General features: G+C 36.6%; 4 protein-coding genes across 4 annotated transcripts in view; 2 read left to right on the top strand and 2 right to left on the bottom strand.

Moving 5' to 3' along the window:
• The window catches only part of prx (periaxin), a 100,354-nt gene that overhangs the window by 38,240 nt on the left and 40,150 nt on the right, over positions 1-21,964 (bottom strand). The gene's annotated exons all lie outside the window — the stretch shown is intronic.
• On the top strand, positions 1,769-7,199 carry blvrb (biliverdin reductase B). The gene is made up of 5 exons (XM_051869460.1): positions 1,769-2,012; positions 4,357-4,520; positions 5,611-5,698; positions 5,806-5,937; positions 6,513-7,199. The coding sequence occupies exons 1-5, from the start codon at positions 1,928-1,930 to the stop codon at positions 6,665-6,667; spliced, it is 624 nt and encodes a 207-aa protein (XP_051725420.1). The 5' UTR covers positions 1,769-1,927; the 3' UTR covers positions 6,668-7,199.
• On the top strand, positions 7,330-10,747 carry sertad3 (SERTA domain containing 3). The gene is made up of 2 exons (XM_051869459.1): positions 7,330-7,479; positions 9,143-10,747. The coding sequence occupies exons 1-2, from the start codon at positions 7,422-7,424 to the stop codon at positions 9,970-9,972; spliced, it is 888 nt and encodes a 295-aa protein (XP_051725419.1). The 5' UTR covers positions 7,330-7,421; the 3' UTR covers positions 9,973-10,747.
• Positions 13,542-21,946, bottom strand: kcnk6 (potassium channel, subfamily K, member 6). The gene is made up of 3 exons (XM_051869461.1): positions 21,499-21,946; positions 17,608-18,003; positions 13,542-14,579 (listed from the first exon to the last, which is right to left on the bottom strand). Exons 1-3 carry the CDS (start codon positions 21,812-21,814, stop codon positions 14,344-14,346), a joined length of 948 nt encoding a protein of 315 aa, XP_051725421.1. The 5' UTR covers positions 21,815-21,946; the 3' UTR covers positions 13,542-14,343.

Below are 21,964 nucleotides of genomic sequence, written 5' to 3'. Positions count from 1 at the left end.
ATGAACTGTATATACAAGAACGAAAACATGATTTTTAACCCTGGTTTGAAAAAACCATCCTCTAGTCTAGCATGTGGACAGTACAACGGGGTTGAAGGCGCATTTGAAATTATTCTCTTTCAAACCACTAGATGGCACAAAATTTTACCTCAGCACTTTCCTTAAAGGGATAGTTCACCCAAAAATGAAAATTCTGTCATCACCCACAAGTTGTTCCAAACCTGTATGAATTCTTTGCTCTGCTGAACACAAAAGAATATACAAGTGCATCTCAATTAATTAGAATGTCGTGGAAAAGTTCATTTATTTCAGTAATTCAACTCAAATTGTGGAACTCGTGTATTAAATAAATTCAATGCACACAGAACGAAGTACTTTTAGTCTTTGGTTCTTTTAAATGTGATGATTTTGGCTCACATTTAACAAAAACCCACCAATTCACTATCTCAATAAATTAGCAACGGATAGCAACGCAAAGTCGATTCTGCGCTAATTTGTTCTAATAATATTCAATGTTTTTTTAAATGTTGTAGATTTATGTAGCAAATGAGAATCAATAAAATTATTGACTATATTTTGAAACAAAGTTTTTTTTTATTTTTTTCAGTTTTGTTCAAGGTAATTAAAGGGATAGTTCACCCAAAAATGAAAAAATGAAAAGTTGTTCCAAACCCGTATGAGTTTCTTTCTTCTGTTGAACACAAAAGAAGATATTTTGAAGAATGTTGGTAACCAAACATTTTATAAGGTGTGCCTTTAGCTCCGTTGTATACATTGTAATTTACTAACCCATCCTTTATTGACAGTATTAGCAGTACACTCTAAAAAATGCTGGGTTAAAAACAACCCAAGTTGGGTTGAAAATGGACAAACCCAACGATTGGGTTGTTTTAACCCAGCAGTTGGGTTAAATGTTTGCCCAACTATTGTTTAAAAATTACTGTACTGTTTGCTTAAAATGAACTTAAAATATGTTGGAAATGAACATAATTAATATGTTTAACAAATGAACATTTATCAATAAGTTAAATGATTAATAATTAAACAATAAACATTTATTAAATTGCTTATTAATAAATGTTCACCTTTTGATTATTATTGTTGCCTCTAGTAATTATGTGTCTGATTTTTAATTTCCAACCTATTTGGGGTTTATTTTAAGCCAGCCATATAGTGATTTTTAATCAATAGTTGGGTTAAATAAAACTACCCAGCAGGTTGGGCAAACATTTAACCCAGCCGCTGGGTTTTTCCATTTTCAGCCCAACTTGGGTTGTTTTTAACCCAGCACTTTTTAGAGAGTAGGAACACAACAACACAAATTTATGCTAATCTGTATAACTAGTTACAAATTATGGCATTAAAATGAACTATTTCAAGTGAGAAAAGCCCAAAACCCACTACATTTAAAGACTGGTGGTGATAAAAAAGACCCCATTATATTCTGAAAGGTAGTCAAAAAATTGGTCTAAAATACAAAGTAATATTTTAAAGCTATTTAGAAGTCGTTTCACCTTTAAAAACGTTTTAGGAGGAGCGATTCAGTTACAGGCGTGTGCTACAAAGATGGTTTGGTTACATTCACCCACCCACCGACAAGCTCCGCCCTGGACCTGATCATTCTTTGCTATGATTGGTTAGCGCTAGTTTTAAGCACTCAGCGATTGGACAGATCAGAAGTCATTCATGTAGCCGTAGCAACAACAGCAAACAGAGATCAGATCAAGGGCGGGGCTTGTCAGAAAATCAGTGGGGACAAAAAACGCCCCTTTAGTTTTCCTAAAAGAGGCGTTACGTACATGACAGCATGACATAACGTTCAAGATCAGGACTGCAGCTAGACACACTGCTAGTGCCTGAGCGTGTGTTTTACAGTAAAATCTCTCTTTCTAAGTGGACTTGACCAAGAGCCTTTCAACTCGCCGATATGTCTGATGCTATAAAAAATGTGGCAGTATTCGGCTGCACGGGGATGACGGGGTTAGCGACCTTACCTATTGCAGTGACCGCAGGTACTCTTACACAATGACATTTGGAATAGAGCTGTTATTATAACCTTTTCTTCTTCTCCTGTGCTTCACAATATTTCAGTGCAGCAGCTGTCTTTGACCTTTTGTTGTAAAACAGAAACTGTTGTGTCGAGAGTTGTAACATATAGTGAATGAAAACAGTATTAACATAGTCTTTTTGAGTTGTATATTAACAAGCAGATGTTGAACTTGCATTTTTTGTGCGTTAGTTCGTTGTTAAATTGTTATTTTTGTCTTAGTTTTTTTCCCAGTTTATGCACTGAGATCACGAGACTTTTGCGAAACTTCTCGGTCATGCATAATAACTAATCTGCTGAGTCATAAGAGAATGCATTTTAAAGATAAGCATACACCTTCTTGTCTGCTTTTATCTGGACATTACAGAGGTCTTGATCCGTTAGCCTCCACTTTAGTTGGATTATTATAATTTTTGTTTAGAGTAAGTAACTATACAGTATATGGCAATTTCCATGAAAATAATACAAATTAGTTCCAAGATAGTGGTCAATTTTTTTTCTTTTTTTTTCTTCTTTTTTTTTAAATAAATTGTCAATGAACATAGGTACTTTTTAAAAAATGATAAACGCCTCAATTTCATATGCGCTGTTTTTAAAATAAACAGAATAGTTGGTCTTGATTATTTTGGCTCTAATTTGCTTGATTGTTGATTTGATTGATAGTTGGGAAATACAGGTGCATCTCAATAATTTAGAATGTCATGGAAAAGTTCATTTATTTCAGTAATTCAACTCAACTTGTGTATTAAATAAATTCAGTGCACACAGACTGAAGTACTTTAAGTCTTTGGTTCTTTTAATTGTGATGATTTTGGCTCACATTTAACAAAAACCCACCAATTCACTATCTCAGAAAATTAGAATACTTCATAAGATCAATAAAAAAAGGATATTTTAAACAGAAATGTCAGGCTTCTGAAAAGTATGTTCATTTCTATGCTCTCAATACTTGGTTGGGCCTCCTTTTGCATGAATTACTGCATCAATGCGGCGTGGCATGGAGGCGATCAGCCTGTGGCACTGCTCAGGTGTAATGGAAGCTCAGGTTGCTTTGATAGTGGCCTTCAGCTCATCTGCATTGTTGGGTCTGGTGTCTCTCATCTTCCTCTTGACAATACCCCATAGATTCTCTATGGGATTCAGGTCTGGTGAGTTTGATGGCCAGTCAAGCACAGTAACACCATGGTCATTGAACCAGCTTTTGGTACCTTTGGCAGTGTGGGCAGGTGCCAAATCCTGCTGGAAAATGAAATCAGCATCTCCATAAAGCTTGTCAGCAGAAGGAAGCATGAAGTGCTCTAAAATTTCCTGGTAGATGGCTGCGTTGACTGTGGACTTCAGAAAACACAGTGGACCAACACCAGCAGATGACATGGCAGCCCAAATCATCACTGACTGTGGAAACTTCACACTGGACTTCAAGCAACATGGTTTCTGTGCCTCTCCACTCTTCCTCCAGACTCTGGGACCTTGATTTCCAAATGAAATGCAAAATTTACTTTCAACTGAAAAGAGGACTTTGGACCACTGAGCAACAGTCCAGTTCTTTTTCTCCTTAGCCCAGGTAAGACGCTTCTGACGTTGTCTTTGGTTCAGAAGTGGCTTGGTACGTGGAATGTGACAGTAGTAGCCCATTTCCTGAAGACGTCTGTGTGTGGTGGCTCTTGATGCACTGACTCCAGCTTCAGTCCACTCCTTTTGAAGCTCTCCTAAGTTCTTAAATCTTCTCAAGCCTGCGGTCATTCCTTTCACTTGTACACCTTTTCCTACCATACTTTTTCCTTTCAGTCAACTTTCCATGAATATGCTTTGGCACAGCACTCTGTGAACAGCCAGCTCTTTCAGCAGTGACCCTCTGTGGCTTACCCTCATTGTAGAGGGTCTTGATGATCATCTTCTGGACAACTGTCAAGTCAGCAGACTTCCCCATGACTGCTGTTGGGATTACTGACCTAAACCCAGTATTTATACCCTGAGAATGGTCATTTAATAGAACTTCAAATTAAATATTCTAATAATTTGAGATACTGATTTTTTTATTTTGATGAGCAGCAAGCTGTAATCATCAAAATGAAAACAAAAAAGTCTGGAAATATTTTACTTTATGTCTAATAAATCTAGAATATAATTAATTTTTACTTTTTGAATTAAATTACAGAAAGAAAAAAAACTTTTTCACGATATTCTAATTTATTGAGATGCACCTGTATTATGGTCATCTTGACCAAACAGACATGGCGTCTTGCATGATCTATTTTACAGAGTCTTCTCACTTCTTCCATTTTTATTTTTTTTTTGCTGTTCCACAGGTTACAATGTGACGGTGCTGGTGAGAGACGCTGCAAGGCTCCCTCCAGACCACAAGGCCTCCAGAGTGGTGGTGGGAGATGTTTTGAACAAAGATGATGTTAAGAAGACACTGGAGGGTCAGGATGCTGTCATCATCATTCTGGGGACAAGAAATGATCTTAGTGAGTTCACTTAAAGGAACAGTTCACTTCAGAATTAAAATTTCCTGATAATTTACTCACCCCCATGTCATCCAAGATGTTTATATCTTTCTTTCTTTAGTTGAAAACAAATTAAGGTTCTCCATATAGTGGATTTCACTGGGGTTCAACAGGTGAAAAGGTCCAAATGTCAGTTTCAGTGCAGCTTCAAAGGGCTCTACATGATCCCAGACGAGGAATAAGGGTCTTATCTAGAGAAACGATCAGTCATTTTCTAAAAAAAAATAAAAATTTATATGTTTTAACCACAAATGCTTGTCTTACACTGCTCTGCGATGCGCCACGCATTACGTAATCACGTTGGAAAGGTCACGCGTGACGTAGGCGGAAGAAAACTCCATCTCATTTTCTCCTCCAACTTCAAAATCATCTGAAATCGTTGTTTCACCTTTTTTTTGTAAAGGCCGTTTGACTTAGTCTTTGCACATTTGCTTTGTAGACACTGGATCGGTATTTCCGCCTATGTCATGCGTGACCTTTCCAAAGTGATTACGTAATGCGTGGAGCAACGCAGAGTAGTGCAAGACAAGCATATGTGGTTAAAAAGAATATAAATAAAAATTTTTTAGAAAATGACCAATCGTTTCGCTAGATAAGACCCTTAATCCTCGTCTGGGATCATGTAGAGCTCTTTGAAGCTGCACTGAAACTGACATTTGGACCCGTTTAACCCCAGTGAAGTCCACTATATGGAGAAAAATCCTGGAATGTTTTCCTCAAAAACTTTAATTTTTTTTCGATTGAAGAAAGAAAGACATAAACATCTTGGATGACATGGGGGTGAGTAAATTATCAGGAAATTTTCATTCAGAAATGAACTAATCCTTTAACCTAAAACCAAATTCACTTAGTAATGTAACTATTTTTATTCTTGGTCATATATACACCATTACAAGAAATGAATGAATTTTACTTAAAAGTTTAAGTAACGTCAGCATGAAAACCCTATTTTATGTAATTTGATGCAATTTAAAGTAAAAAAAAAAATGACTGCATTTACTGGTGAACTAATTGCACATTATTTACTTGTTCTCTGATTTTTTCTTTGCTGGTCCCACAACGATGATGTCTGAGGGAACACGGAACATTCTGGAGGTCATGAAAGCCCGTGGAATCCGCAAAGTTGTTGCATGCATGTCAGGTATCAATGTCTGAGGTGTTTCGATCCATATTTCTCCTTCATTAGTGTGTAAGTGCATACTTGTATATGAAGTCATTGCAATCTCTCTCTCTTTTTTTTTTTCACAGCATTCCTCCTGTGGGATCGTGCCAGAGTTCCTCCTCGTCTGGTGCCGGTCACTGAAGATCATGACAGAATGTACACTGTCCTGAAGGAGTCAGGACTGGACTATGTAGCGGTCATGCCTCCACATATTGCTGGTAATGAGCGTTCAAATGACCTACATCCCTAAAATATGAATTTCAGTTAAATATCTAGTTAAGTCATGAAACTGTAGATGGCGCAGGTTGATAGGTCCTTTATGTGAAATCTGTAAGTAATCACATCATTACCACATGCACAAACTGATTGGCTTCTGCTGATCCTGCAGCCAATGAGATTGCTTGCTCAACATTTAAATAGTCTGGTTCATTGTTTGCTGTAAGCTAGTCCTGCAGTGCACTTCCTCTGAAACCCTCCACCTCCCCAGCTCCACCTGCCTAGATCTGCTACTGGATTTATGTCTATTTATGTCCATACTTGCTACTGCTATTACAGCAGCAGCAATAATCAACATCAGCAGCAGCAGTGTAGCAGATCTAGTTCACCAAGACCAAATACATCAACATTACCATATTCAATAACATGCTAAAACTGTTCCGAGAGTTGTCATGATTGAATTATGTTTAGACTGTTTTTTGGTTAGATATATTTTGCTGCCAGGACCTTGAACACCAACAGTTTATCAACAAATACTGTATGTTTAAGAAAATATGTCATTTTTGTTATTTTCTAGATGACAAGCCTCTGACAGAAAAATACACCGTGACTGAGAACATGTTAAAAGGAAGAGTCATCTCCAAATATGACCTGGGCCATTTCTTTGTCAAGTGCCTTTCTACTTCTGAATGGGATGGAAAGACAGTTGGAGTTTGTGGAGAATATAGTTAATCTACTCAGGGCTTTGTTTAAATGTATTGTCATTAAAGGTGCACTCAGTAGTTTTAGTGTATTTTGCACTGTCCAAAATGACTTTATTTTTGAGAGGCTGTTCACTGCAGAGACAATGGGTGGAGTTTGAAAGTCCAGCCATACCCTAACCCTACCCATAACCCTATCCCTAAACATAACTAGGTCAAGCTCCACCCATTATGTCCAGAGAGGGGGACATCATTTAACAGGTTGTTACTGATAACAGAGAAACGAAAAAAAAAATTAAAAAAAATGATTGATTGCATTTTTTTCATGAACGCATATGCTGTCCAGTAATAATTGTACTTTTAGTTAATCATTGTTTTGAATTTCATTTAAAAGTTATTTTGTACTAAAAAACAGATGGCTGGATTGAAGAATTCCTCACTGTTTTTGTTTTGCCTTAAGAAACATTGAATTAAAATCTAGGCTATGTAATTTGCATAATAATGTAGATTTTTTTTTTTTTCTGTTTTTAAATAAAGAAGTTTTTTTCTTGTTTTTCTTTTTACTTATGTGTATTATGTGGCGTTAACACTTATTTTGTATCCGCTTTAAGTAACCTTTTTAGGTATTTGTACCTTTAAGAACTTGTAAGTACTTACACAACTACAATACCCAGCATTCCTATCGCGCGTGACGTCAGAACTGATTGAATCACTGGCGGGACAAAAAAATTCCAGCAAACGATTCCGACTCTTCAGTAGCGTTAAATCATTTATATAGGGGTCATATGACTATAAAATTAGAAAAGTTACATCAATTCTGGAGTTGGTTTACATACTTTACAGGTGAGTAAAACATGTCATCCAGACAGTGATAGTGGATAGTTAACATGCTAAGCTAGCGCACTGATTTCTGCTTACACAACTTCTGGATTCGCCAGATGTAATAGTGTAATTTTTTTAACGAATGACTTTTTTAAAAAAAAATTCTAGATTAAAAACGATTCTTGGGTTGTCGCTATATTTACAGGCCCAAGTTGTCTTCGAAATACACTTCGAAAGAAGTCTAAGTTAATTAAATTAAACATGATACATTTTGTCCTAGAGTTTGCAAAACAATTGACTGTCGTTTCTATCAGTTGTAGTTTAGGTGTGTATTTAGGTCACTGTATTAAATATTATAGGTCAAAATGACCCCCCACATCTTTCTTTTGACCATATCTCAACACGTCTAATGTTTTTGTAATATCATCTGAATATCAACATCAGTGTGATTCAGTCAGTCAAAACTGTTTTGAGGTTAATTGATCTAATTTTGTGTCTGTGGAAAATAGTGATCTGTGACATTGTATAATGTTGAATATCAACATTTTTGTGTGTGTGTGTGTGTGTGTGTGTGTGTGTGTGTGTAAGGCCTATATTTATTAATGAGGTACTTGTAGACATTAATGTTTTTAGATTTGTGGATTGAAAATGTTTTAATTTTGGCATGTTGTTCCTATGTTATTGTTTTAATTTAGTACTTATTGTAATTCATGGAGTTGTTATTGAATATTTCCATGAGTTAGATGTACATTTCATACATTGTTGCTGTTCATTAAAACCAGTAGGCTAATTGAGTGAAATAATTTATTTAGAATTCACAATGTTGCTTTTATGACATTTTAATAATAATTTATATATATTTTATATATATTATATTACATTATTAAATTTGGGGAATTAAATATTTATATATTCATATAACTGTACGTAAGTTATAGAATAAATTTACCTTTCAGATAAATCTTTTACTCTGTCAATTAAATTTCCAAAACAATTTTAAATAGAATAGTTCATTCAGTATTTTACATTAATTAATGATATCAAAAGTCATTATTTAATACTGTAAAAGGTTGGGGCGGGGGCATATTTTATTTATTTTATTAATATTTTTAGTCAGTTTTTATTTTTATATGTCCCATTTTAATTATAATTTAATTATAATTTTTACATTTTAGTAATTCTGTTGTTTTTTTTTCTTTTGTCATTTTAATAGTTTTTTTTATTAGTTTTATTTCAGTTTTAGTTATTTTAGTATCAAGTTAAACCCAATTAAAGTGAGAAGTGCTGAAATAAAATAAGTTTGTTTTATATATTATGTTTTCAGTTAACATTTATTTTATTTCACATTTTTTAAAAGTTTTTACCCTGCTTTCCTCCCAGTATCAGGGTAAGATGGCCTCTTTGAATCATTTTACATTTTTGTTTGCTAATCTAAATTAGCAAATGTTTCTATTTATGTCTCTTAATAACACATTAGCTTATGCATCATCATAACCTGTATCTAAATATGTTACAGTTTAAAAGTAAATGCACATTGTTCTTAAGCAGGGCATCTTACTCTACCGTACGAAGTGTCTGTTTTGTATTTATGTATTTTAAATGTTTCGTTTAATGTTAGGAGAAGTTCACCAAAAGAGCAGTCTTATATTTGCACTATAAACTCAAACACACTGTTGTTTTACAGAGTGTGAAATGGTGGCCAAAGGACAGAAGCGTAAACTCCACAGGGAGGATGAGGGAAGAGGTGCAGTGTGGGAGAGTCAGCTGCAGTCTGTGCTGGACATCTCCATGGATAAGTTCCACCGTGACCAGGCCCTCGTGGAGCCCAGCTTACTGCGCTCGGTTCTTATCAGCAACACACTGCGGCAGGTTCAGTCCGAGGTCCGGGCACAGGTAGAATCGCTGTCCGCTGTGAAAATACCCACTAAATCACAAACCCACTCTGAGTTGGAGCCTGATTTTCCCAGAGGGCCCCCTCCATCAGAGCACAATGCTCCTCTGTTCTCGCTGAATGCTGAAAATATGGAGGACGATTTCATGGCCTGGACTTCAGAGGAGGATTTCTCTTTATCTTCAGCCATCTCTGTCATTCTCAAAGATCTAGACACAGTCATAGATGCCGGCGGTCAAGGGCCTTGTGCACCTCAGCGAGCTCCGCTCGGCTCTGTGGAGAATCTAACAGGAGATGCCAGGCTCGCACAGTATCCTCTGTCGGGTTCGAGGACTGAAAAAACGTCCGACATGGTGCCATCTGTCAAAATGGAAGCAGCGTGTCCAGGTTGTCCTCAGGATGTATCTTTAGATAAACTTCTCCTGGACATCGACACATCTGTGTTTGAACCGGAGGTGAATCTTCTGCAAGGTTTATCTGATGATCTAGTGAATTATCTACCATCCCTGTCCAAATCTCCATCAGCATCCTCATCTTTAGACTCTCATGGTCAGGCCACATGGGAAATCCAGGAGATAGAGCATGTTATGGACATCCTGATGCGGACGTACCCGCAAAGCTGATTATGTCATGTTTCTGATGTTGAAGTAATAGCTGGAGTTATTTGATAAAAACAGTTTCTAGAGGTGTACTGAAGACATTTCCACTGAAATAAGACTGCGTTCTCTACCTGATTATGATTTACTACCTCATTTCTACCAACTTGTCATGTTCAAAGTAGTTGATCTCAATGTCAGCTGATGGTTAATAGCAGTCATTAGTCATCTTGATGGAATATAGATATTCACATCTCTAGTTCTGTTTCAAGAAATGTTCTTTCATGAAGATTCGTTCCTGAACATGTCAATTAACAGAGGGAAAAGTCCAGATGACTTTTGAACACAGTTGTTTAGAAGCAATTGTCTCTCTATATATTTTTTACTTTTCAAAATGATATTGTTCTCTAAGATATGCACTTTCCATTAAGTCAAATCCCTACATTTATAATGGATGCTTTTGATATGTCGTTTGCAGGTTACCATTAAGAGTGTCCTGAAGATTGGATTTAGATGGACAATGGTCATTAAAATATGAGATTCTGTATATTTTTAGTTTAAAGAATTTATATATATATATATATATATATATATATATATATATATATATATATATAATATGCAGTAATTGTTACATGAGCATTATGAATATACTGGTGCTGCTTCAGCAGACAAACATGTAGATTCCTATGCAAAATATTTACTATTGACAGTATGAAATTATAATGTGAATATTTTCTCTTTTTGTATTCTATTGTTATACTTCAAATAAAGTGTTACTTGGTGACATCAAGTGGCTAAATGAGGAAGTATATTTAAGAAAGTGAATCGCAAGAGTGAAATGCCCTTTTGAACCAAATGCCATGCAGATGACTTCATATTTTAATTGGAATAATAATATCATATATGAAAAGTAATTAGAAATTCCAACAATAAACGTATTTAAAGGTACAATATGTAATTTATCACCGCTAGAGGCGGAATCACGGAAGGTGTTGTCTTCACATCTACAGCCGGTGGAAAAGAATCCAATGGGACTCGGGCAGAAATCATATTCATGGATGAGCTAATGTATTAAAGATTTACTAACATTACTGTAGTATGAAGCAGGGTGTGGCTGAAAGCTGTTGGAGCAGAACGAGGCCACTGGTGCGATTGCTAATTGAGAGACGAGCGCGACACACGGCTCGAGAGCAGCCGAGCTTTTATTATGCCGTTCCCTACCTTCCACTTCTGGTCAAGCATATGTGAGTGCTGTTTTATCATATTAGATACATTTGTGTGCTGAGTTGTCAGTTGTTATAATGCTACTCTGTGTTCGCTCTGCAGCTTCTATGAGACAGTTGTTGCACACTGCAGTAAGCTAGATCAATATTAGGCATGGTAAAACATGGTACTTGTGGTAAATAAAGAAAACAAGATTTAAACAATAAGACTTACTGTGTTGAGCTATATAACATGATTAGTTTTCTGTCAAAGAATGTATCCAAACAGTTGTGTCACCTGTCTAATAAAACACATATTAAAGCGTCTATGGTGTTTCTGTGTTTTTTTTACAAAATAAACCGGAAATCGAAGCTAGCGCGGATATGATGTCATTGATAGGTGATGCACGGACACGGTCTGTGTCCAGAGGTGCGTCCCAAATCGTGTACTCATGCACTACTCTATGACGTTTTTAAGGAGAAATAGTGCGACTAGTGCGTTCACACAGAAAATTCCAAAAAGAAAAAGTGCACTTTAAGTATCCGGATGATGCATTAAATTAACGGAAAAAACTAAGTGTGGAATGTTGGACACTTCATGCACTCAGCGGTCGCAGCTTTAATTACATTGCTGAGGGGGAGGGGGTATCAGATGTTCAAAGACAAAATAAGCTTATAAAATCCATACACTACATGGATGAGTACATAGTGCATAAGTACATAGTGCATAAGTGCATAGTGTATAGTGCGTCATTTGGGATGCAACTCAGGTTAAAAGTGCTTAGGCCTGTTTGCCTGGATTTAAACATTCTTGAAAACATTTGGGATAATGTAAGTACACAAGTCAACAAAATATATGACACTGTTCTAGTGGTTTTTGGATATTTTAATATAAAAATCTTACATATTGTGCCTTTAAAGGTGCAGTAGATCTGGGAAATGCTAACGTTAGACTGCTAGCATTGAAAGCATACGATCCCACCCTCCCTGCAAATCGCCGTCCAAAGCCACGCCTCCTCCAAAACACATGAGCACACACAGCTTCTCTTGGCAAAGCGTCACATGAGAGCGTGTTAAACTTCCTACATCATGTCTAAAAGCACATAACATTACAATAATAATGAATGTAAACTGCTTAGAGAGCTTGTACCTAACTGCTGCAGATTAATTTCGGTGTTGATAGTGTTGATATAGAAACGCCTAATTCCGTGTCTGACTGACCAGCTCCGGTTAGAACGTCACGGGTTGCCATCTCTTAATTACCGTAGTTATGCTGTGAACGCAGCATAAGCTTGGCAGGGTTGCCAATTGCTTTCAATTGAAAGTAGCTAAAACTGGTAGCTAAATGTCACTAGATGACATCATAATGGCAAATTGATCTATATAAATATGAATAGACATCAGTGGGCAAAATAAGTATCTAGATAAGGTTTGTCCAAGAAGTTGCTAGATTTGTCCCTAAACTTTTGAAAAAAGTCTCAAAAGGGGTGGGGAAGTCATTAAATCTAGTGACAAAATCCCTAAATTGGCAACACTGAAGCTTGTTGTTCTGATTCGGTAGGAACTGTATGGCTGCTGACTGTTTGTTTGCGGTGCTCCGTGACTGACATCTGTCTGTATAAACTCTACAAAGCCTGAAACGTGCTGATGACGTATGAAGTCTGCACGAACAGGGTGCGCGAGGGTATGTAAAAACATACGTTGACAGGCAGGTAGGACACCGTATTATTTCATTCGGACCGAATATAATGATTGGATGAATATTTTTTGGTCCTACGCCTTCCACAGACCATATATATTATATATAAAAAATACATTTAGACTGTTTAACATAGTGATTGCTAGAGAATCTGTAGAGAATCACCTATTGCACCTTTAAGGAACTTCCAGCAGATTACCAAACAAGACATCCATACCATTTTCAAGCCAAAAAAAGTCTACAGTAAAAGAATGAGCCTTTAGAGTCTATAAATATATTACATAATTTGGTGATACTAGTGGTGTAGAATTCTCACATTTAAAAAAAAAAAAAAAAAAAATCTTGAAAAATCTACTAAATTTTGTTAAAGAAAAAATACAATATTGCTTTATTTCATATATCACTATTAGTTTTTATATAACTAGTCTTAAACGAGAACATGTACAAGAACTACACGTGTGACAGGAAGGAAGCTGTTTTCTCTATTTATAGGAGAGATAAAGGTTCTTTTTTTAGATTGAGTAAATGTATTTACATGTCATGTTTATTACAGCTATTTTCAAAACCTATTTAAAGTGCTCAAGAGATAAAACAGGATGTGTAAAATGAAAGCTTCCTCTAACGCCACAGCTACACAGACTCATGATACATTTCATCACACCTGCCAAAGAAATTACATCAAAGTCACAAAGTACCAAAACAGTTTTTATTTTTTTTCTGTGCATGCATTTCTTAAAACACCTTTTGTTCTGACGTGAAAATCAGGCACCTTTTTTTTGTTCCCTACCATCCAACATTTACTATACAATGGCAATGATACAAAGAATAATTAATGAATGTACAGTACTACAATAAAGACAAAAAGACTGTTTCCAGCATAACAGTCATTGGCTGTCAAATATAAAGTGTAAAAAGCCAATTATAAAGTGCATCTGAAGTTCTCCACATCTCTGGACATCAAAAACCATTAACTAGCTATGAAAACAATGATTCAATTTATTTCACACTCATTGATGAACAATACTGGACGGGTGCTATCTCTTCCTGTTTCTATGGTCCAGAGAGGTCTTGGTCCAAGCAAAAAAAAAAAGTCATTTAATAATCTGGAAATACATTAGAATATGAAAATAGCCATCAGATACAAATCCTAAACAAAACAACACTAGAGAAGATTCACACTTATGACACAATGAGCAAGTTTTCAATTTCCTTAAGCCTTGAAGATCAAATTTGGAAACTCCAAACAGGGGAAAAAACAAATATTGGTTCAAATATTGGTTCATGAAAATGTTACAATCCACCCTGATGCTTTGTTCCAACATAACATCAGAAGCAGTTCTGCCCAACAGTGAGGTGTACTGTATTGCACACGTTCATACTCGATTGTCTTGATCTTGGAGGTGCTGCAGAGGCAAGCTGTTAAATTGCAACGTGTTGATGTTCAAATAATTTACAAACAAGTCACCTTATTTGAATGAGGAAAGATCTAGTATTTTATCTATTTATCGAGTTGTAGGACACTTGAGAGCTGGGATCCAGAGGCTTATGTGAGGCCTTCTCAGCCTCAGGTGATTCGTCATCAGGCCCGCGATCTATTATTGGCTCTTTATCCTCATCTTCCTCCTCGTAACTTGGCAGCTGGAAGAAAGCGGTCCACCCGTACACATCTGCAAGCTTGTGGAAAGTGCGAAGGACCAGGAACATGACCATCAAACCCACAAACAGGTACACTGTAAGAGAAAAGAACGAGAATTCATGTAACCAAACAACAATTTCAAGTACTTACAAAGGGAGACAAAATTTTTCAAAGCTTTGTAGAATGGAAAAATTATTTATATTTAGGCCTATAATATAATATACAATAGGGCTTTTCACACTTGAGATAGTTAACCCCGGGTCATTCTAAATCCCTGGTAAACGGAATCCTGGGTTATCTTTATTCACAATTCACACTGCTCATACTATACCCGGGGTTAACAGTTAATCCTGGGTATTCATAAGCTACCGTTTCACATTGCACATTCCTTAACCCTGGGTTAAAGTCCTTATCTGCATATCTGTGGTGTCAGTGTCACTAACTGGGCAAACGCAGCATGTGACCTGTGTACATAAAGGCTCTAGCATTGCGCGTCCTCATATTACACATTGCTGACTGTAATATCAAGTTTTTTTTCTGAGCGAACTTTTCGAACTATAAAAGGTAAGAATGATGGTCTCTTCTTTACTCTAATTGTCGCGTTTTCCATCTCCATTTGACATTTTTTCTATCACACGCAGAAACCACTGTTTATACGTCGCACAGTGGTTCCGAGACTACTCAAAGCACGTGAATATAAGGCATGCGATTGGTTGTCGGTTGCTAAGCATCTAGTTGTAATATTCTAACACCGCATCTTTTCACACTGTACAAGTTTGGCACCGCAAAAGTTTCATAACCCTGGGTAAAAAACGGTGCTAACCCCACCTCTAAAGTACAAGTGTGAAACCCTCGTTTACCCGAGGATTAGTTCACTTCAGAATGAACATTTCCTGATAATTTACTCACCCCCATGTCATCCAAGATGTTCATGTCTTTCATTTCTTTTTGACTGAAGAAAGAAGGTTTTTGAGGAAAACATTCTAGGATTTTTCTGGACTTCAACAGGGTTCAACGGGTGAAAGGTCCAAATTGCAGTTTCAATGTAGCTTCAAAGGGCTCTACACGATCCCAGATGAGGAATAAGGGTCTTATCTAGTGGAACGATTGGCCATTTTTAAATAAACAAATGCTCGTTTTGCATTGCTTTGTGATCCGCCAAAAAGATCACGTGTGTCGTAGGTGGAAGTACCGCGGTAGGGCAAAAAAACTCCATCTCATTTTCTCCTCCAACTTCAAAATCATCCAACATCGTTGTTTTACTTTTTTTTTTTGTAAAGGCCGTTTGACTTAGTCTTTGAAAATGACCAATGGTTTCTCTAGATAAGACCCTTATTTCTCGTCTGGAATCGTGTAGAGCTCTTTGAAGCTGCACTGAAACTGACATCTGGACCTTCAACCCGTTGAACCCCAGTGAAGTCCACTATATGGAGAAAAATCCTGGAATGTTTTCCTCAAAAACCTTCATTTCTTTTCCACTGAAGAAAGAAAGACAAACATCTTGGATGACATGGGGGTGAGTAAATTATCAGGAAATTTTTATTCAGAAATAAACTAATCCTTTAAAAGTGGTGTTTAGAACGAAGATAACCCGGGGTTTAGCCCTATTAAGGGCCAGCCCTCTGGCATTTATTATGCTGGTATGATATGTATAAGTTTCCCATGGCAATAATAACATGGACGGGTACATGGATAAAATAATAGTGGTAAAAAAGAAAATTTCACAATTGCACCCAAGTTTCCTCAGAATGATTATATTATAGATTAGATCATATTAGCAAGTTTGTGGAACGTATGAAGGACCAAAAACAGGTACACTGTAAGAGAAAAGAACGAAAATTCAAGTAAACATCTATAGGCAAAAACTACTATAGTAAATGATACAATATTATTTTAGACCTTTGCAGTACAGAAACATACATACACACTATATGGACAAAAGTATTAATGTATCATAAATTCACTTTTTACACCTAATATTTTTCCTTCTACCCATCCATGTTTTTATTGCCATGCACATCTTATACACATCATATACTAAATGCCTGCAGCCCATGTTGGACATCGGACATTTGTCTTTTACACCCCTCGGTTTCAGTCTTATGAGACACATTATCAGTACATGGGATTCTGACATTAATCGCATAATACTGTGCATCAATTTTTCTTTTTCATGTAACTATGAATGACATAACCGTAAAAGGGGCCACTGCATGACTGTAGGTCATAAAAAAAAGACCTTCATAACTTCAGCTTTAATCCTCTTAAGAGATGAAAATTACTGTTCAGATCATATTAGTTATGTTTCCATCCAAATTTGCGAATTTAACTGATCCACAAAATTGGAATATCACATAAAACATTAATGAATAAAGCAGCGTTTCCATCCAGTGAGTTGAAGAGAACAAAATTGTCACTTCCTGATAAACTGGTGCTAAATATCACTAAGAAAAGTAGGAGAAGCCACTGTATATAATATTTTCTTAAGTACTTGCGCCTCAGAGCATGCAGACAAAATGCAACAAAGTTATCTTGCTTTCGTAGGGAGATGCCTGCTGTTTTTGATTGCAGTCGTGTAAGAGTTCTGGGACATAATTATACCGAACCTCTTTGATGACAGACATTGCTCAGGCTTTTCAGAGCAAACAAAACAGCATTTCAGATGCTGTGCAAAGAGATCAGTCCGCTGGTTAATCCAGATATGCCGTTCCATCAAAGTCATATGACTTTTTTTTATGTGCATCAAGGAATTTATTCAGTAAATGTGTTTCCATCGTAGTTTATGTGCATGTTTTCTTATTGGATAAAAAGTTTATCTGACTTAGTTGAGCACAAGTTTTTTATGCGCATTTTGGCGTTTCCATCCAGCATTTTTTTATACAATATCCCAAAATGTATAATAAAAAATAAATGTATATAAATATATACACACATAAATACACATACATACATCTTATAAGTATAATATAATGAATTTGTTTATATTTTATGTTTTGTTAAATAAAGGAATTTGTAAACTATTGCCTTTTCTGTTGAAAACTTACTTTAAAAGCCCTATCTTGGTTAAAGCCCTCACACCCTCACTTTTCTTTGAGCTAAAGCAAAAGGTTCGAGTCTCTTACCCATGACTGATATCTTGTACAAAGCTCTGAGTCTCTGTCCTGGCTTTTCTGCTGGCACAAAGTCCCCCAGTCCTATAGTGCAGAGGGAGATGAAACAAAAGTAGAAGGCGTCTAAGAAAGACCAGGATTCTTCTATGGCGCTGAACACCAGCGCAGGTATCACGAAGAAGCCGAGCACCACCAGGACCAGCAGTACGATGAAGTGCACGACGCTGGCTGCGCGGGGCTGCAGGCCTGCCCTCTGCTGGCATATGGAGATCGGCCCGTAGGTCAGAGGGTGCATGAGGCGCTGGACACAGGCTGTGAGCACGAGCATGGTGAAGGGCACTCCGATCAAAGCATACACGATGGAGAACGCTTTACCCGCATCAGAGAGTGGCGTAGTGTGGCCGTATCCTGGAAGAGAGGAAAAAAAAAAAAAAAAAAAAAACTTTGGAGGGGAATGTTTCCAACAGACAAGACAAGGCATGTCGAGTCAAATTTATTTGTTTAACGCTTTTTACAATACACACAGTTTCAAAACAGCTTTACAGAAAGTCATAATATTATGTCTATAATGTCTTAGTGCTTTACTATAAAGCAAGTTGGAAAACATGGCTGGAATGGCTGGAAAACATGACAAACGATGATACGAGTGATTTAGATCTAGTTATATTGTATTTAGAGGGTTGTCTAGCACATCTATCAGTGCCACAGTGTCTTTGGCAAACCGCAGAGTCTGCAAAGCGTCATGAGATGAGAGATGACATTAAATTACCTCATGTCTCGAAGCACATAACATTACAATATTAATAATGAATGTAAACAACTTACGGAGCACTGACTTCTACCACCTGACTGCTGCAGATTCATTTCACCGCTGATAGTGTTGACATAGAAACACGTAAATCCAAGTCTGAGGACGTGAACAGCTCCGGGTAGAACGTCACGGGTTGCCATCTTGTAATTACAGTTACGACATGACGTGAACGCAGCATAAGCTCATTGTTTTGGTTCAGGAGGAACTGTAAAAGGCAGCTGCTCTTCGTTTGTGGCACTCAGTGACTGTCTGTCTACAACTGAGCTGATGACGTGTGATGTTTGCGCAAGTAGGCAGAGGTGTAAAGTATTTGAGTAAATGTAATTAGTTACTGTACTTAAGTATCTTTTTGGCTACTTTGTAGTTGTATCAAAGATATCGGCAACTTTTACTCTCTACTTGACTACATTTTTGAGAAAGTAAATGTACTTTTTACTCCAATACATTTGTATTGAGTAATGCAATTACACATTACATTTTGCATGGCACCTAACTTTTTCTGCAGCGGTTTGTTACTGCTATAAAGAAGCGATATCGGCATCTAAGGTCATTGAAGGAACTATGTCTTGTGCGTTTTGCCTTTACTCACCCAAATTTGTCAACAAGGCTACTTTACATGAATGTGAGTGCATTAGCTGGTAATTGTGAATCGCAGATGTTTGGTTTATGAGAAGAGGTCATGACTGCAGCCAGTGATGAGGCCGAAACCAGCACATCCAGTGCAAGTAGACTTTGACTTTTTAATTTTACTTAACATTATTCAATTTATCCGCTATATTGACAAAATCTTTTTGATGGATATTGGTTTATTTATGGCCTTTTTGAACACTTGATCTTAACTGAGACTTAAGAGTTTGTAGACGTTTAAGAGGCTGTTGTGTTGACCTTGATTTATTGCAATATTGAGGTGTTCAGTTTTATTTTGATTTTAGAAAATAAACAATTTCTCATCTTACAAATCAACCGTTTCTTATTTTCACTGGCATGTCTTTCAGGTGTCAAGGACTAGTGTATCTTCTTGCCGACATTCAGCACGAGTGAAATACTTAAGTACTGTTAAAATCAGATATTCTAAGACTTTTACTCAAGTCGTATTGGAATTGGTGACTTGTAATGAAGTAATTTTCGCTGTAAGGTATCTGTATTTTTACTCAAGTATGGTTTTCAGGTACTCTTTACACCTCTGTGAGTAGGTGCGTGGAGCTATGGAAATACATATGTTGATAGGCAGGTAGAACATTGTATCATTGTATTCGGACCGAAATTCGGTCCTAGGACTTCCACACAAGACATATGTACATGTTTTAAAATTTAGACCACTTCTGTTATTGATTGCTATCAGGATGTGAAGAGAGAGGGTGAGTAAATTATGACAATCTTTATTTTTGGCTGAAATTGCTAATTATACAACGCATGTGATTTCCTGACTGCATAAAGCTTTTAGCGTAATCTAATAGAGAGCAGGGTCAGCTACACAGGTTAACATGCTCAATGAAAGGAAAGCTTTATACAGACAAACAGGTCAAAGGATTGATTTCCCATGATACTGTTTGCAGGAGCAGCAGGATCTAAACCGAGAAGCCCAGTTAAAGCAAACAAAGCTTGCACTGTGCCTTAACTCAAAATAGTTAAAAAAAAAAAAAAAAAAAAGTGTCATATGCAAGTTTGACAAAAACAAATATCATGAAATAACCTTACACCTTACAATCACTTTTTTAAGGATAACATGAATACATTAAATGTGGAATTGCTGTAATACGTAATCGGTAACCACAAACAAGTTTCTGACGCACGCTACAATTTGAATATTAGGGCACACATTTGCCTCCCAAGCTAATTTTTTTACTTCCTCCATCAATGACAAGTGAAAGCTCAAAGAAACAGTAATTTATAACTAAACAATAATTAAGAGGTATTTGTTCACACCACTATAGGTGCAGATGGATGAAAAACATATTAAACTCACCTCACAACTACATGAAAAATATTTAAGTTATGTACACACTTGCACTCTAAATTTAACACTAGCTTAATTTCCATTACCAGTCCAATTCTGTGCATTTATCTAAATACAAACCTTAAATATGTCATTAAACCAGTAATATTTAAAACAAACTGAATATGAAAACAACCCGCTGAATAACGGGTTGTTGTTTGTTTTTTAAATGTAATCCTGCCATTTTAAAGGCATGGATGCAATAGATCAATACCATAGACAGCTATCACACTTATCTAGTTGACAAATGTAAATGGTTGTGTACTAAGCAAGAGATTCATTCAACATTTGATTTAAAATAGGATTCCATCTTGTGATGTTCCTTTGTTATTATGGGAAACTTCTCATTTGAAACCAATGTTATGGTTCACCTCTACTTCATTTACAGGTGATTTCTGTTATCAAATATGCAAAATTCAAATACGGATACTAATACTAAGATGTAAAAAATGAAATTAATTGCTTTAATAAAAGCAAGCTCTATTTTCATCCTGTTAGGCTAGGAGGTTTCAAACTAAGGTTTTCTTCTGCAGTCTAAACACTGATCAGAAATCACAAGATTAATCAATTTTATATATATATAAAAAAGCTCTAGTTTTTAGTTCACATTCTTTATAAATGAAAATATATGTCTGCATTTATATTTTAGAAAGGGGTTCCACACAAAGGGGCATCAAAACGTTTTAAGACCCCTGTGTTTGCCAACATTTCCATCCTGTTGAACATCCTGTTAATCTTGCCATACAGTTATAATGAGTCATAAAGTGCTTAAGAAGTCTCATACACCTTTACTTAGAAAAATACGTATAGGATTTTAAGTAACAGATTTCAAAAGTATATAAAATAAAACAGTCTCTTAATAAAAATGCTATTGTTTACACTTACAGAAGACACTAGTATGTTTCTGGCGAACTTTGGAACTTTGTTTTGTTTTGCAGCACTTCTAATGTTTGTAATGTTCCCTGAGATGAATAGCTTGTAGTATTTTACACTCGCTTCAGATAAAATGGGCTACTAAACGTATACATTTCCGACATGAACAGCATCAAACAAGCCAAGCGCAACATCCGTGAAACTTTGTTCTTGTGAAACTCACCCACTGTCGTGACCATCGTGTTGGCAAAGAACAGAGAAGACGCCAAATCCCAGTTCGTACGGAGCGAGGCGTTTTCAAGGACCGACACGCCGTATTTATTCGCTTTTAAAACTCTATCTAAGAAACTTTCAAGAGCCGTGGCGTTGATGCAGCTCAGGTTGAGGAACTCGGCTTTCAGAGAGTTCAGGTCTGATTTCAGGGTCTCTTCGACGGGCCGCTCGATGGCAGAGAAAATAAGCGCTCCCAATATCAAATAAGTGATGTACGCTAAGATAAAGCCGCCGAGCACAAAGCAAGACCTGAACGCCGTGGACATGGTGGGATTTGTGAATAACGCGATTACAGCGATTCTTAATTTGTGGCGGTGATGTGTTCGACTGATTAAACCCCACCCTTCACAATCCTCCACCCTCTGACAGAAGTTGGCCACGGTGGCCAGGAAATAACTGTACTCAGTCACATGGGT

This window comes from Ctenopharyngodon idella, chromosome 18 (assembly GCF_019924925.1).
Source record: "Ctenopharyngodon idella isolate HZGC_01 chromosome 18, HZGC01, whole genome shotgun sequence".
NCBI classification, from domain to species: domain Eukaryota; kingdom Metazoa; phylum Chordata; class Actinopteri; order Cypriniformes; family Xenocyprididae; genus Ctenopharyngodon; species Ctenopharyngodon idella.
The sequence above is the reverse complement of the archived record's forward strand: the minus strand, read 5'-3'. Positions and strand labels throughout refer to the sequence as shown.

Coding starts and splice junctions, on each gene's coding strand:
- blvrb (XM_051869460.1), top strand. CDS start 1,928: ATGTCTGATGCTATAAAAAATGTGGCAGTATTCGGCTGCACGGGGATG. Junction 4,521..5,610: donor GGACAAGAAATGATCTTAGT/GAGTTCACTTAA, acceptor TTCTTTGCTGGT/CCCACAACGATGATGTCTGA. Junction 5,938..6,512: donor CATGCCTCCACATATTGCTG/GTAATGAGCGTT, acceptor GTTATTTTCTAG/ATGACAAGCCTCTGACAGAA.
- sertad3 (XM_051869459.1), top strand. CDS start 7,422: ATGACTATAAAATTAGAAAAGTTACATCAATTCTGGAGTTGGTTTACA. Junction 7,480..9,142: donor TTGGTTTACATACTTTACAG/GTGAGTAAAACA, acceptor GTTGTTTTACAG/AGTGTGAAATGGTGGCCAAA.
- kcnk6 (XM_051869461.1), bottom strand. CDS start 21,814: ATGTCCACGGCGTTCAGGTCTTGCTTTGTGCTCGGCGGCTTTATCTTA. Junction 18,004..21,498: donor CACGATGGTCACGACAGTGG/GTGAGTTTCACA, acceptor CCTCTCTTCCAG/GATACGGCCACACTACGCCA. Junction 14,580..17,607: donor GTACAAGATATCAGTCATGG/GTAAGAGACTCG, acceptor TTTCTCTTACAG/TGTACCTGTTTGTGGGTTTG.